The following is a 13,896-nucleotide window of genomic DNA, read 5'->3' as shown; positions in this document are numbered from 1 at the left end:
TTTCGAGAGGAAAAAAACATTAAAAATATTATAAAATTGTTAGGACTTCTGGGACCACAGTTTTGCTGATCAGCGGGTTCTAGAGAAACCTAATTAGCATTCCATGGGCTTCAAGGACAGGGGCGAGTAGTTGAGCGTCAAAAAGGGTCAAGAAATCTCATATATTATTTATCTCAATCATTTTATTACACTGAAAGCTAGTTTCTGTGTATTGTCTTGGTACCGGTGTATCTAAAGGCTTTGGAGTGAGTTTCTGTTTAGCGAGATAAGGATGAAAAATAGAGCTTGTGTGGGTTGACACTGTCCGTCGCTTGTGTTGTTGTGATCCTGTGGTCTTCGGTGGCTTAACATCTTACCACCCGTAAACTAAACGTCCTTTTACGATGTCATCGACGCCATATTCTCCCTTAATCGACAAAGACACAGATGAAGATGCAAACCAACGAGGTATTATGCTTTTTACGAAACTCGTATTTATTACATGTTGGCTGTTGTTGGTTTCCGTTCGAAAGTGTCGATCGATCTGACTTTTACTATTTGACACCTGCAGAAATATAATGCAGTTACCTTATTTCGTCCCTTTTATTTGTTATAAAAAGACTTTGTTTTTACCATTTATTCTTTAGCACCAAAATCTAGGATTTTCAAATACAGTTTATAGCTGATTTTGTATCTTTCACTGGTTCCCGTTCACCACTCCTTTGGCTTTGCATTCGTACAAATTCTAAGATTCCTTGTTCGATCTTTCTTTCTCTGTGGACTTGAATTTTGAAACAATTTCAATATTTTCCAACCGTATGATATTGATGCCATTTAATCTAGACAAAATATTCGAATTTAGTAAACAAGTTGATTTTATTTACTTAAACCAATAACATTCCATCAAGCTTTTGTATCAATTATTGCTTCTAGATATATCATTATTATTAGAGCAATCTTACTTCACCATCTATTTTCAACTATCAGGTGAAATATGTTTCGAGAATGCCTTACTTTGGATAAGAATCGCTTGCCAACTAAAGTAATGTGGGTTTGACCTAAACCACTTTGAGCGATATCCCTGTCTGAACCAACTCGTTCATCTTTGCATATATATCTATTTCCGATCTCCTCTCCTCTAAATGACACTGATAACAAAACCTCGAACAAATACTCTTATAGAAAGATGGTTAAAATAGAAATCTTACTTTTAAACATGAATATTTGACTATCACGAATATTTGAGGTAACGTTGTTAGGGTATTGCGTACGTGTTGAAACAGCTGAGCCGTATAGTACTGTTTGAAATTTGAAATGCTAATTTTTCAACCTCAAAGAGCATTCCTTGTTTATTGTATTTAAACTGTAAAACCTAAGGCAACCCATTATTATTGTTATCCTTTTTTTTCTTCTATTTGTATTTATTTTTTAATTTTACAGTTATTTTCCCAACAAAGAGGTGTTACATTTTACCATTTTAGTATACTTCACTTGAAATCAATTCTTTAGTGTCCTTTCATTTCACGTTCATCAAAAGCTCAATGTGCATGTGTTTATGAGGTTGTTGGTAAGTAAGTTATCAGCTTAATGTCATCAATTAATAAAGTAAATCAATCTTAAAATTACTTTAAATTTTCAACTTTCTTCCCTTTGATTCCCCAGTGTTTCCGCAAAAAGGAAAAGAGTGGGTAGCTGATTTCTATGCAAAACCTGATTACTTGGAATGATTTTAAGATTTTTTCTCTTCCAGTGTATCTCCTTGTTAGGGAAAGTTCATTTATTATCCCGAGGGGGAGGGGGGGAGGATTTTGATAAAAGTAAGGGATAAAATTAGCCCCCCCCCCCTCTCAAGAGGAACAAAATTTTCCATGCCCCCCTTATTCTTCCCCATATTTTTGGTGCCCCCCCTGCCCCTCGAGAAAACTGAAGAAAGAAGGAGCAACGAAATGAAGGAAAACAATAATGTCAAGACAGCAAAACAGACATTACCAAGGATATTGATGACAAAGAATGAGTGCTTATACCAACAGACCGTTTTGTTAATAATTTTAAATATTGAACATAAGCACTTTAAGGTTGCATTGCAGGTTTGCATTGCATAGATAAAATGTGGCTTAATACGAATCCTGAACTCCTGGATTGTGCATGCCAAATATCTGCCCCCAAACCAAAACTTGTTGAACAAAAAAGCCTGATTTGACACTTGTTCAAATCATATAGAAGAGACAACACCCAAAGAATTAGTGACCCCCTTTCTAAAATCCATAAAATTTTGATGCCCCCCCCCCCTTTAGACATTGGCAATTTATTGAGGCCCCCCACAGTATCATGCCCCCCCTCGGGATAATAAATGAACTTTCCTTTAACCATATGAAGGAGGGAGGTTTACAAGAGGGTGCTCAAAAGAAGATGGGGGTGGGAGAGGGAATGCTGACATTGAGATATAAGACTGCTGTATGTAAGGACAAACCCAATTCTTCTCCTTAGGAAACAAAATAAGAAAATGATAAAATAATTATTTAATGTATAGTAAGACATTGCCTGTTTAATTGCTTCTTAGACAACAGTGAAAGAAAGAAATCAACTCTTGAGGTAAGTTTATTATTCAGATGTAAGTTATAACCTCACATTTGTTTTTGTAATTTGTAATAATGATGTGAAATGCTTGTTTTTGGACAAAAAATGTCAGTCACTTCTGTATAAGGAAACTAATCACTTCCGTAGAAGGAAGCTAATATTCCTTATTTGTAATACCTGCAACTCCATTATTTGGGTTGTTGTATGGCGGGTGCTTCGTTAACTATGCCTTGTAATCGATAAAGACCATCCAAACTTCAGGGAATTCTGCTTTTTCCTGCTGTATTTTATCAAAATGACATTCACATCTTACAGAGTGTACTCTCCAAGACTGGCTACCCCATCAGTGTGTGGTATATCCTTGGAAATGAGTTCTGTGAGCGCTTCTCTTACTATGGGATGCATGGTAAGAATTTCTTAATTTCAATTATTATTTAATTTAAATGTGTATTGACTTGGTAGTCACATGTAGTATGCCCACACTCTACAGAATAAGATAAACATCTCTACATCTTAATCTGACATCTTCACTCATCCCCTACACTTCACCCTACTGACACCTTTACCCAACCCCTACACCTCACCCTACTGACACCTTTACCCAACCCCTACACCTCACCCTACTGACACCTTTACCCAACCCCTACACCTACACCCTACTGACACCTTTACCCAACCCCTACACCTCACCCTACTGACACCTTTACCCAACAGCTACACCTACACCCTACTGACACCTTTACCCAACCCCTACACCTCACCCTACTGACACCTTTACCCAACCCCTACACCTCACCCTACTGACACCTTTACCCAACCCCTACACCTCACCCTACTGACACCTTTACCCAACCCCTACACCTACACCCTACTGACACCTTTACCCAACCCCTACACCTCTACTCTACTGACACCTTTACCCAACCCCTACACCTACACCCTACTGACACCTTTACCCAACCCCTACACCTACACCCTACTGACACCTTTACCCAACCCCTACACCTACACCCTACTGACACCTTTACCCAACCCATACACCTCACCCTACTGACACCTTTACCCAACCCCTACACCTCACCCTACTAACACCTTTACCCAACCCATACACCTCACCCTACTGACACCTTTACCCAACCCCTACACCTCACCCTACTGACACCTTTACCCAACCCCTACACCTCACCCTACTGACACCTTTACCCAACCCCTACACCTCACCCTACTGACACCTTTACCCAAGCAGACAAGTACCATGTCAATGTCACACTTAGCCTAAACCTTCAATCAAGTATGACATAGCCTGCTGATCATTTTTTTTTTTGTATTTTTTTAAATACACAGCCATTCTGGTCATCTATCTCACACACATGCTTAAGATGGATGACGACTCTGCTACCGCTGTCTACCATGCATTCAACATGTTGTGTTACTTCAGTCCTTTATTAGGTGCTATATTAGCCGACAGCTGGCTAGGGAAATACAGGTATGGTAATGCACATTTATCATCACCCTTAAAATACTTTCGCCATCTAGTTATGATTATCTTCATTACTCTTGTGTCATATGCTCTTATCATCATCAATCATCATAAAGTAATCATAATCACTTTGTAATGTGTTCAAAATTTCTATCATTTCTCCCAAATGGTGGCAAAGAAGGGGGCCACAGTTCTTCTTTGACAAAACAGACAAGATTCACCATAATCTACCCTATAAATGCACTCATTTATTATGTCCACCAAAAAATATTTAGTTAATGTCTGTGTATGTCAATGGTCTTTGTTATTCATTTGAATGATAGCAGACCTTTTCCCACTCAGGACTATCCTGTATGTCTCCATGATCTACGCATTTGGTAACATTGTGGTGGCGATCACATCCATACCAGCTATTTTGGCTAAAGTCAAACTGTAAGTACAATGAAGAAATGTTTCAATGTCTCATGTTGACATAAATGTGTCTGATTACAGGGCAATCATTACGCTAGATTACATACCCAGATGATGTTTTGTTTTTTCATAGTACTGGTGTCATGATTGGTTTGTTACTGATTGCTATTGGCACTGGAGGCATCAAGCCATGTGTGTCAGCATTTGGTGGTGACCAGTTTTCTGCAGCACAGGTAAGTGTCATTATTTATGAAGATGTTTGGTTGATCCATGTGTGTGATATTATTGAGTTGCTTACAGTAAGAAGTTGTATCATTAGAGGAATACCACTAAAAAGGATAGATTTAAACAGATGTTTCAAGGCAGTTAGCCTTTTTAGTGCTATCAAATCTATTATCATACTACTTTGTCTATTAACAAGCACTACCAGCAACTTTCAACACCTCATTGCTAACAGTATGAGCCAATCATAATTTAATTGTATCCTATATGCTTTTTTGTCTTTGTAGGAAAATCTTCTTCAGAGCTTCTTCTCTATTTTCTACTTTGCAATCAACCTTGGTAGCCTTCTGTCAATGATTGTTACCCCTATCCTAAGAGGTACGCAAGGGCAGGGGTTACTTTGATACAGGGATCCAAGGGATTTCAGGGCTTTAAACTTTTGCATATGACTTTTTGGGGTTGGGGAGAAGGGGATCAACAAATTATCCAACAATAGGATGACAAATAGTGTAAAAGGGATAAATTATTTACAATGATGTTCAGCTGTATCATTATCAAAAATTGTTGGAAAAAGTACTCTAGAATAGAGGTTAGGGTAATTATGGTGTTGAGAATTTCTAGGGTTGCTAATATCCTGTAATGTTGATATTTTTACAGGAGATGTTAATTGTTTTGGCAACAATTGCTATCCCCTGGCTTTTGGTGTTCCTGCAATTTTGATGATAACATCAGTTGGTAAGTTACAAAATATGAAAACAACACTTTCAGAAGTGCTGAATAAGTTACCAAACTCATTTTACAAAACTCTACTCATAGCTTGTATTGCATTCATTCCTTTTCTCCCTTTTCTTCCCTTTCTCCCCTTTTCTCCCTTTCCCTTCTCATTCTTCTCATTTATTCCTTTGGCGTTAACATTTGAGACTATTTACTTGTGAAATACAACTAACGAAAAATTGCAAATTTGTTTCTTCTAGGATTATTCTGGTGTGGTCGCAAAAAGTACAAGAAAATTCCCCCAGAGGGAAATGTTGTACTCCAAGTGACTTGTGCCGTTGGGGTGTGTAGTGTGTATTAACAAAATGCAAAATAAATATTAGCTCAACACCAGGATATATCAGGCTTTTGTCTAAGAAGACGACCATAACAAAGAAAATATAAGGATATTGTATTTGCTATTGCATAATTGGGTTTTTCCTCTATTTATTTATACTATTTGAAGACTTCCTTTACGCAAGTATAATTACACAAGAAACTATTGAACAGACAAAAGAAGTGTCAAGAGTGGCAAGCAAGTAAGGCCAACCCTCTACAGTGACAGGATGACAACACTTTTTCAGATTAGCTACTAATTCCATAGAACATAATCATAGCCACCATAAAAAGTAAGTTAATTGTTGTTTTCTAGTGTGCCATAAAGAACCGTTTTCGAAACAAGGACCCAAGTGTAAAGAAAGACCACTGGATGGACTGGGCTGAGAATGACTACGGGGTAGGATGACGCACAGTAACATCCTCTAGACTGCAGTCGACAATGTGGTGTGGTTCTGTTGCAGATCACACCATTTCTTCGTTCCATCTTCATTCTTATTTCCTTGCCTAAAACCTTGCCATTTCAATTTTTCCAGGCCAAAATGATCAGTGACATTAAAGCGTTGTTCAAAGTGCTCTTCATGTTCTTACCAATGCCTGTGTTCTGGACACTTTTCGACCAACAGGTAGGGTATATGAGGGAGTGACAGAGGGATAGAGCAGAGCCCTTTTATTGGTGTCTAACACAGGATCTCCAAGGATCATTAGCAAACCACTGTTTTCCAAGAGGCGTACAACATTCTTCCTCAACCCAGTGTTGATTTATATCCCAGCCATTAACCTTGATTTTTTTCCCCAGAAAATAACAATAATTTTTATTTCTATGTGTGATTATAGGGATCTCGTTGGACCCTGCAAGCTGAGGAAATGGATGGCGACTTGGTAAGATTGTGCGGAAACTATAGCTTACAATCAGACATGATTAGCTTGTTCGAGATTCATGTGAAAATGAAATATTGGTTTTAATTTCAATCTTTTGTTTTAGGGAGCTTTTGGGACATTGAAGCCAGACCAAGTGCAGGTGCAACTTGTCTTGTTATCTAGTAAATTCACAGATTGCAAAATGGTTACAGCAGCTATCTTTTCATGTTTTGTATCACTTGGCATAACGTTTTACAGTAGATGTATTGGTCTCGCTATTATTAATTGGTTTTTGATGTCATATTTTTTAGGCCATGAATCCTGTTTTTATCCTGATCCTCATCCCTTTGTTTGAGTATGCCATTTATCCACTTCTGAGCAAGTGCAATCTTCTGGTCAAGTAAGTTCACAACTATCACAAGGTTGATCATGGATATCTTTATACTTAGTGAGTTTTAATTCACTTAAAATACCGCAGTGAATCTCAGAGGAAATGCTCATACCTCTACTGTGTGACTTTTGAAACCCATCCTTTTATAAAGAGTGTATACCCTCAATGTATGGCAAAGAGACTAATCCCTCAATGTATGACACAACATATAATCCCCTGCGAGTGAAACATGCATAGCCAATCAACTAGCAGAGCTGTAGCTGGCCTAAAGAAATTTTTTTTTGGGGGGGGGGGGTGGGGGGCACGTGCATCCAGGGCCCCACCCCCTGCTATTCCCCTGACTATGAGCTGACACCATGAGCTGATACATACGAAGTGTACGAATGTGCTGCAATGCTTAGTATATCCAAAGAATGATTTTAGTAGATCAAAAAGCTGTGGTGGCTATACTGATTTCGTTGTCTAATGACCGTTGCCTATTGCAGGCCACTTCAGAGGATGTGTGCAGGCATGCTTTTAGCTGCAATCTCCTTCGTGTTTGCCGCATTCTTGCACATCGCTATTCAGGTAGGGTCAACAGCTGTAGCATTATGGACATAAACTGAAAGGGGCTGGAGGTTTTTATCTATAACTCCCATATGCAAGGGAGAGAGGATTGCTAACACATTAAGGTGACTCCCTGCTAATCGAGATATATTTTGTTGAGCAGAAAAGTCGGCTGCATGTGGTGGAGCCACCGAATGGTTTTGCCAACCTACGAGTGATCAATGCCGCTCCCTGCCCACTTAAAGTCAGTGGTTTTGGGTTTGACACCTCGTTAGCCGTTGACAAGGTATGCCGGGGTATAATCCATTTGAATAGATAAATATGTTAACGGCTCATCACCAAACCAACTACACTCCTTTATGTTGAAGGCCTCCGTGTATGCACATGTGCCCATAACGCTAACAAACCTGAAGGTTGAAAGCCAGAACTGCTCCGTGGCTGTACCAGAGAAGAACTTCCTACTCAAAATCAGTGAACACGAGGTCAACACCTTCGTCATCGGAACAAAAAATAAGGAGCTAGTCGGGCTAAAGGTACGGCAGTAGAATACCAATAAATACGCATGCTCTGTGGTTTCTTGCAATCGTTATTTACTGGACACAGTAAAGACCAGGGTTAGGGCGTTGGCATGATGCAGTATTTTGCTATTCTCTTTTATTCGCTCTATGTTATACAGAAGCCGATTAAGATAGATAATAGTATTTAACATTTACACTTGTCTACACAGCTCAAAGATCTCAGTGCCCCCCTCAAAGCCGGTGTCATCAAAGCCAGGTAAACTTATGTATCTTATGTTTCTGAATATGTTTTCTTTGTTTTTTTTTATGTAGCTTTATTAATCTACATTTTGTAATTTTTACACATGTTGTATTCTCTTTTGTATCCCTCTCAAAGTGTAACACTCATCGTTGCTATACTTACGCGCTATTTGTGATTTAGATTTGTTTACCTTGGAGGCAACATCACTGATAAAGTAGATATTAAACTGAACAAGACATTGACTTTCTCTGGCGTGACTGACCTAATGTCAGACACCAACTACACTCGTATTCTCTCGGACCAGTAAGTTGAATTATTTGATTTTTTTTTCTTGTTCATATTTGCCTTATAATCTTTGTTGTTATTGTGCTCGTATACCCAGCGCACCATACACGCCATCTTTCAGCAATAACATGGCTCTAAATTGTTTTATTTTGTCAGCTACAACATCAGAGTAAAAAAGTTCAATACATCACAGGAACTATTTAAGGTAAACAAGGAAATAAATTGTGTTCAGTTTATTTTTTTTGAAATCATGAAGTCATCTGCTTGATAATACTATTGTGATGTAGCTCATGCTTTCTATATCTGTCATTTGTCTGACTTAGAAACAAGTCTACTTTGGAAATGGTGGAGTGTTTACGGTAGTGATACGTGAAGACCCTGACAAACCTGGCGAGGTAAACTGTGAAGGGGGTAGAAACCACTTCCTGTAACCACCACTGGTATAACCACTCCCTCAAAAGCAGAGGTCAAAGACCCCATAACCACTCCTTCAAAGTAAGGGTCAAGAGACCCCATAACTACTCCTTCAAAGTAAGGGTCAAAGACCCCATAACCACTCCTTCAAAGTAAGGGTCAAGAGACCCCATAACTACTCCTTCAAAGTAAGGGTCAAAGACCCCATAACCACTCCTTCAAAGTAAGGGTCAAGAGACCCCATAACCACCCCTTCAAAGTAAGGGTCAAGAGACCCCATAACCACTCCTTCAAAGTAAGGGTCAAGAGACCCCATAACCACTCCTTCAAAGTAAGGGTCAAGAGACCCCATAACTACTCCCTCAAACAGGGGCGGATTGGCTCAGTGACAACTGGGGGGAGGGAGTATTTTCTTTGGGGTTACATATGCCTTTCTGGCAGCCCCACAAAAGGGGGTTTAACCCCCTAAACGCTCCCCCTAGATCCGCTACTGTCAAAAGTAAGGGTCAAAGGCCCCCAGGCGCAAATGAGCCCAATGAAACACCCCTAACAGAAACCCCATAACCACATCCTCAGGAATAAATGGGTAGCACACCCTCAGATATAAAGGTGTAGAACCCACACCCACCCCACCCCCCATAGCCACACCCTCAGATGGCCCTATGTCAATAGCCCTTGTTAACACGGTCTAGGGTTGTAGCTGTCAAAGTGTGTAGAGTAGGGCCCCTTCAAGTTGTGTGTTCCTTTCAGCTTGAGATGATTCGCTACACAGACGTCCGGCCAATGTCCATCTCCATGTTATGGCAATTACCACAGTACATCGTGTTGACGAGTGGCGAAGTGCTGTTCTCTATTACCGGCTTGGAGTTTGCCTACTCCCAGGTAGAGTTTTACTACTTTTCCCCAAATTAATAATACATCGAAGATTTCATTTTGACCCGAAAACCCTCCCGTGTTTGAGCACTATGAGTAGTTTAAATTTTGTATATGAGAAGATTTGGATAAGATCGAAAGAACAATTTAATTAAGGCCGCTTCTGTACAATGACATATCATATCGAGGTTTAACGTTTTTACCTGAGCTAAACATGATCTCATTTTAAAGCGAGATCTAATGTCTTGTTGCCATCCCCAGTCCCCCGTCAGTATGAAGTCGTGCATCATGGCCGCCTGGCTGCTCACCGTATCTATTGGCAACGCCATCGTGGTAGTGTTTGCAGAGGCTCGTATCACAAACAATATGGTAAGTAGTCCCACGCCCTATCATCATCATCATCATCACCATCATCTCCATCATCATCATCATCATCACCATCATCATCACCATCATCATCATCCCTCGTCCTTGTCTATCATCATCATCATCATCATCATCATCATCATCATCATCATCATCATCATCATCATCTTAATCATCATCATCTCCATCATCATCGTTCCTCGTCCTTGTCTATTATCATCAGTTAGTAGAACGGTTTCAATATTTCCATTTGCAAAATTGGTGATACCCTTGTGTTTGTATATAATGATAATAATTCATTACAAAGTTGTGGAAGATTTAGTATGAGCGCTGTACATTTGATTGTTTTTAGGCGACAGAGTTCTTTTTCTTCGCGGGTCTACTGGCTGTGGTAATGCTGATATTTATGTTCATGTCGTACTATTACAAGTACGCCTCTTACTCCGCTAACGGCGACGTGAAAACTGAAGACCACATCCCTCTCCAAGACGCTGGCGATATGGGAGCCGAGTCAGACAAGTGATCGCCATTCACGCACCCACCAAATATATATTAAATAGAACTCACATAAACGGGACATGAGATCCGAGACAGTGCTCGCCATTCACGTACCCACCAAATATATATAAAATAGAACTCGCATAAACGGGACATGGGATTCGGAACAGACAAGTGATCGGCACACACACTTAGGAAAATATAAAGTACAACTCGTATAAACGGTTGATACCTGTATTACTACAGGTTATTGTCCGTTATACACGAACTCCCTTGCGTGCTAGGCTATTTTACATGAATTATAAGAAGAAGAAACTTCAGTCCCGTATGTACGAGTATCTATTAAATGCGAGTGTACCCTGTTTATCAAGTGCAAAGGGTAGAGTGACGGCTGAATAGGCAAAGACGTAAGCATGTTGAAAACAGACAAACACAAAGTTGGAGTATTTAGTTTTATGCACATGTGCGCTGACGTTTCGAGTACTAGCCCTTAGTCGGAGTAAAAGAACGAAGGGCTCCCAGCAAGGTCTGTTGCTCGAAATATTAACCATCCACAATCACAGATTTGGTATCATCAAATTATTATTTCTTTCAAATACATAATATTTCTTTATTTTTTTAACTTTTAGGATCTAGCTCACTTAAAATTGATAATCGATTCTGCCTGATATTTCAAATACCAGTTTTTGGTGAACCATATTTATTACTCTGGTAAACGAAGACGACCAGTTTTTTTTTTTTTTTGGTTTATTGCCTTTGAGGATCTCGATACAGTAGAACTCTGATGCCGTTTTCGTTGTTGTCTAACTTGAAAAGTCCAAATCCTGATATTGTCTAAATTCAATGGCAGGGAAATAAGAGCTAATAGTATAAGTGGATACACTGGCTAAAAAATGCCTGACTAATATGTAAATGTGGTTATTTTCGCGCTTCTGTTCGCGCTTATTTTGTCCAATGTTTAGAATATTTCGGTGGCGTATTGGTACAAAAGGTTAGACCCTGAGAGGTTGTTCGTCAGACCCTGAGAGGGTGGTCGTCATATTCTAAGAGGGTGGTCGTCAGACCCTGAGAGGGTGGCCGTCAGACCCTGAGAGGGTGGCCGTCAGACCCTGAGAGGGTGGCCGTCAGATCCTGAGAGGGTGGTTGTCAGACCCTGAGAGGGTGGTGGTCAGACCCTGAGAGGGTGGTCGTCAGACCCTGAGAGGGTGGTGGTCAGACCCTGAGAGGGTGGTGGTCAGACCCTGAGAGGGTGGTCGTCAGACCCTGAGGGGGTGGTCGTCAGACCCTGAGGGGGTGGTTGTCAGACCCTGAGGGGGTGTGTATTGTGCAACAACTTTTAGATGCGCGCGAAAATTTCCATGTTAACAACAGAATTATGTTCCTGTACACAAAGTTTACACATCAAATTATGTGGAAATATGATTAGCAATATAGTCTTCTTTGCTGGACTAAAAGTGTTGTATTTAAAAGTGAGCTGTGCTAATGGCGATATTTATTCTACGTTCTTGTTAAATAGACCACCTATTCCTTGCAAGCTCTAGGAATATAAACATTGTAGTATCTGTAGTATCTACGGGGAATGTAAAGTAAATTGTAAAATTCGAAAAACTATTAATGGGACGGGGGAAATGAATTAAACTCCTGAAATGTCTTACCGTATCCGTATTAGTCGGGTATGTTTGTCCGCCCTTCTCCTCCCCCCAAAGGAGTTACCACTAGGCAATTCGTGCGAGTCTGATGCTGTGATAATATGACCAGCCCCCCAAAGGGTACATTAACCAACAATGTAAATACTACGTCCCATAATCACTCTGAATAATACGCCAGGAGTGTGGCAAATATACCTTCTTTGACGTAAAATACGATTTTGCATGAGATTCCTGGCTTCTTTGGTAAACACCACCACTCCAGTTATACGTAGCCCTTTAAAACGTCTCATCTCATCATTATAAAACAACGATTTCCCTCCCGCAGCGTGCTCGATTGCTTTACTCGCAAAAATAAATCGAATTCAGGCTCGCCTAGAAGTCCTATGAGAAGTCTATTTAGAGCAAGTCTAAAGTGCGAATGACGTGTTAATGAGCTATGTGCCTCGTAACGGATAAGGTATTGCGAACGCTCTATAGATAACTAGCTAGTCATAAGTAATTGACCGATTACCCAGTAGTAATTGTCAAGTGGCTCACAATAACTGGTCTTTTTCTTTTCACGGTTTTGCCTTTCCCACCGGAAATCTAGGAATGTAACGGACCTACTATTGGCTTGTGTGATCAGGGCAAGTGGTTTTATGGCAGCACTATAAATAACATAACTAAGGACAATAATGGATTAGACATTAATCCCTGGTGGCAAATTGTGAAACTGAGCGTTTGGCTGCACACGGCAGCTCGGACGCACACACATAATAACAATACTCTCGACAAGTTCGTGATTTCAGGTGTTTCCACGAAGTTTTATCCTCTGTTAAAATAACAACTCTTTCAAATACAGTAAGGCCTGTTCCTGATAAAGATAAAGGATAAAGTTTTGATACACATAAAAGCGTTTAACGTGCGTTTTTATGACAATAAAGCTTTAACAAAGATTTTTGATTAAAAAGACTTGCTCCACGCCGCTTATTCAGTCTCTCAAAGTCTTGAATGGATGTTGTATCGCAACCCGCGTTTTCAAAACACGATTTGTTTTGGTTTTCTGTTCCGTCAGTAAAACCATTCTGAGCAAATCAGAGTCTCGCTTTTTGCACTTCCCTGGCTTTCCTCTCGACTAAAACCAGACAGTGTCGCGACAGAAAGCCAGGCAACTGCACTAGGCGAGAGATGGAAAGAATCTGATTGGCTTAGAATAATTTGACTGGCGAAACAGAAAATCTCAAAAGACAAAAACAAATCGATGTTTTGAAAATGCGGCGTCGCGATACAACTGATTCGACGGTAAACGTGCGCTCGTGCCTGCGAGCCTTGAGAAGTTTCAGCACCGCTGGGATTGTCAGGCCACTTGTCGACCTCTGGACCCTGCCTCTCCTTGCTGCACGAAAGAACCGCTTTTGATAATTTGAAACTCATCACTCACACACAGAGAAAACAGCACAAAAGTAGAGACACAATCTGTTTAGACAGAACTTCATAAACTACGGAAATAAGCACAC

The 13,896-nt window shown here is 40.1% G+C and overlaps 1 protein-coding gene and 1 long non-coding RNA gene across 2 annotated transcripts; one reads left to right on the top strand and one right to left on the bottom strand.

The window, feature by feature from the left end:
- The first annotated feature begins 87 nt into the window (after nt 1–87).
- On the top strand, nt 88–12,402 carry LOC5504242 (peptide transporter family 1). The gene is made up of 24 exons (XM_032372526.2): nt 88–447; nt 2,540–2,571; nt 2,872–2,962; nt 3,901–4,042; nt 4,379–4,468; nt 4,581–4,680; nt 4,957–5,047; nt 5,327–5,404; nt 5,644–5,726; nt 6,075–6,158; nt 6,295–6,384; nt 6,596–6,640; nt 6,744–6,779; nt 6,931–7,019; nt 7,496–7,577; nt 7,720–7,842; nt 7,925–8,089; nt 8,284–8,330; nt 8,496–8,618; nt 8,757–8,805; nt 8,924–8,995; nt 9,765–9,896; nt 10,149–10,256; nt 10,606–12,402. Exons 1-24 carry the CDS (start codon nt 384–386, stop codon nt 10,774–10,776), a joined length of 2,187 nt encoding a protein of 728 aa, XP_032228417.1. The 5' UTR covers nt 88–383; the 3' UTR covers nt 10,777–12,402.
- LOC125561068 lies at nt 11,375–13,124 on the bottom strand. The gene is made up of 2 exons (XR_007307080.1): nt 12,596–13,124; nt 11,375–12,491 (listed from the first exon to the last, which is right to left on the bottom strand). It is a non-coding gene; the product is annotated as an uncharacterized LOC125561068 (long non-coding RNA).
- Between the last annotated feature and the right edge of the window lie 772 nt (nt 13,125–13,896).

The sequence above is a fragment of the Nematostella vectensis genome, chromosome 2 (genome assembly GCF_932526225.1).
Source record: "Nematostella vectensis chromosome 2, jaNemVect1.1, whole genome shotgun sequence".
NCBI lineage: Eukaryota > Metazoa > Cnidaria > Anthozoa > Actiniaria > Edwardsiidae > Nematostella > Nematostella vectensis.
This window is presented reverse-complemented; position numbering and strand designations above follow the sequence as displayed.